This window comes from Lissotriton vulgaris, chromosome 3_2 (assembly GCF_964263255.1).
Source record: "Lissotriton vulgaris chromosome 3_2, aLisVul1.2, whole genome shotgun sequence".
Lineage (NCBI taxonomy): Eukaryota > Metazoa > Chordata > Amphibia > Caudata > Salamandridae > Lissotriton > Lissotriton vulgaris.
This window is the reverse complement of record NC_141690.1, coordinates 239,082,537-239,084,587: the sequence shown is the minus strand read 5'-3', so window position 1 is coordinate 239,084,587 and position 2,051 is coordinate 239,082,537. Positions and strand designations below refer to the sequence as shown.

Genomic DNA, 2,051 nt, shown 5'->3' with positions numbered 1-2,051 from the left:
GCAATATACTGTCAAGCACATATATTATACACAAATGAATTGGGCAGCAGAACGTTAGCCCTTTTATGCAAAATATATCTTGCAAATGGTTTTCACACAGAAGTGGCAAAGCGAAAAGCTTTTTATATCCTTTTGAGGAGGCTGCGAAAAAGAAACTTTGCAACTAGCTTCCAATCTGCCCCATGCAACCTTCTTTCTGACTCTGCCTGTAAAGCAGGCTCCTGTTCATGTGCTCTCGCAAACCTTTCTAAACCTTTGCCACCAGAATGAAGGGTGATGGAGTTTCTATTCGTCGTCTTCCCATATTTCCTGTTAGTCATTCCTTGATCCACATTACAGCATCGTATCTTGTTGGCATAGGGTTACCATGGCTATGCAAACAAAGGAAGCAGGCTCGTTTCCTGCACCGTACCAGGGTATAAAAGCACTGTTAGTCGATTAAAATTGAGCTAGAACAAAACCTAGCAGACCGGATAACTCCGTCCATTCGGTCGCTGTTTGAAGCTGTCATGAGATGGTGCTGCAGCAGAGACGAATAAAGAGCAGGCGGCCAGCAGAGGAACCAATTGGAGAATTAAGGAAGCAATTAGAGGAAGCACTTCAAAGCAACTTTGAAAATGATAGCAAGCCCCACGGGCATCTCTGCTGTCGTCATCTACTGTTGCGCCATCTTTGGAACCACAGGCAACCTGATTGTCCTCTTCGCTTTCATCAGCAACGCCATCAAGCACAAGGTCCTTCAGCCTCTGGACAGGATCATTGTGAACATGGCAATCGTCAACCTGCTGCTCTGTTGTTACAAGGAGATCCCCGGGCTGCTCCTTCTGTTCCGCACCAAGGTCTTCGAGGAGCTGGGCTGCCAGATTCTCCTCTACACCTACCACACGCTGAGGATGGTCAGCATCTGCTCGGTGGAGAACCTCAGCTTGATTCACCTGATCAAGATCCAGCGGCCCAATCACCGCTGGTCAAAGTTCATCCACCGGCACCAGGGTTTGTACGTCAACTGGACCCTGGCCGGGTGTTGGGTGTTCAGCATCTTCCTTCACATCCCTTACCTCCAGTACAGCACCAGTGCTGTGAATAAGCACAACAACACCATTGTCTACTTGACAAGCGCCAACTGTTTGGGCAAGTCTGCCAGCGTCATCATTAAGTTCATCACATACACATCGGTCACCATCGACTTCCTCTCGATAATCATTGTGACTGTTCTCAACGTCTTCACTGTCAACCTGATCTGCAAGCACCGGAGGCAGGTCAGGAGCATGCAGGCCGCGCACACCGCCGCGAGCAGCTGGAACAGACATTCAGTGCAGGCCACCAAAGTCCTGCTCTCCCTCCTCTCCATCTACATAGTTTGCTGGATCTCCAGTGATATCATCTGGATTGCAATCATCTCTGGATTTATACAGGGAGAGATGGAAAATAGTTGGCTCAACAGCACATATGGCATCTTTTCATCTATCTATTACTCAGCGAGTGCCTGTGTCATGATCTTCGGCTACAGGAAGGTGAAGGACTACCTGGGGAAGGCACGCTGCTGTGGCAAAGATAGGAAACCGACGCCGGTGCTGAGTATTCACAAGGGTCAAACCTGAAAATTGACAACCAGTGCGCTCAACGGGTATCTAAATCGGTGGTTTTACAAACGCCTTACCGTACTTCAGTGGAGGCAGGACAGCTAAACTGTTTGACATTTTTCCACAAGGTCATGAGTTGAAACCAGATTTTTGTGGGTAGAGATCAAAAGTTCATGAGTCTCTGGGATCTTGTCCAGTAGGACAAGAGGTGAGTTGGGCGGGTCCCAGCCTCGTTCCCAATTTTTATGCCTTTATTTGACATGTAAATTTACACGTGGGACATAATCGAAACACTGTTAGTTTTTAATGCAGGGAGGCCCATGATGTCAGTGGCGACCGAGTCTTGTCCGTCCTGCGATGACCTCTATGAATACCGGAAGGTAACCCATGGAACCTGGACCCAGCCCCCTATGTATCACTCTATATTTTCTGATTGTGGCAACTAGATTTGTTCTGTACATTCCATTA

At 47.9% G+C, this 2,051-nt stretch overlaps 1 protein-coding gene across 1 annotated transcript; it reads left to right on the top strand.

Annotated features, from left to right (window-relative positions):
* Positions 1 to 577: 577 nt before the first annotated feature.
* On the top strand, positions 578 to 1,849 carry LOC147725597 (olfactory receptor class A-like protein 1). Its single transcript, XM_086964555.1, has one exon. It carries the CDS (start codon positions 618 to 620, stop codon positions 1,599 to 1,601), a length of 984 nt encoding a protein of 327 aa, XP_086820681.1. The 5' UTR covers positions 578 to 617; the 3' UTR covers positions 1,602 to 1,849.
* Positions 1,850 to 2,051: the final 202 nt, after the last annotated feature.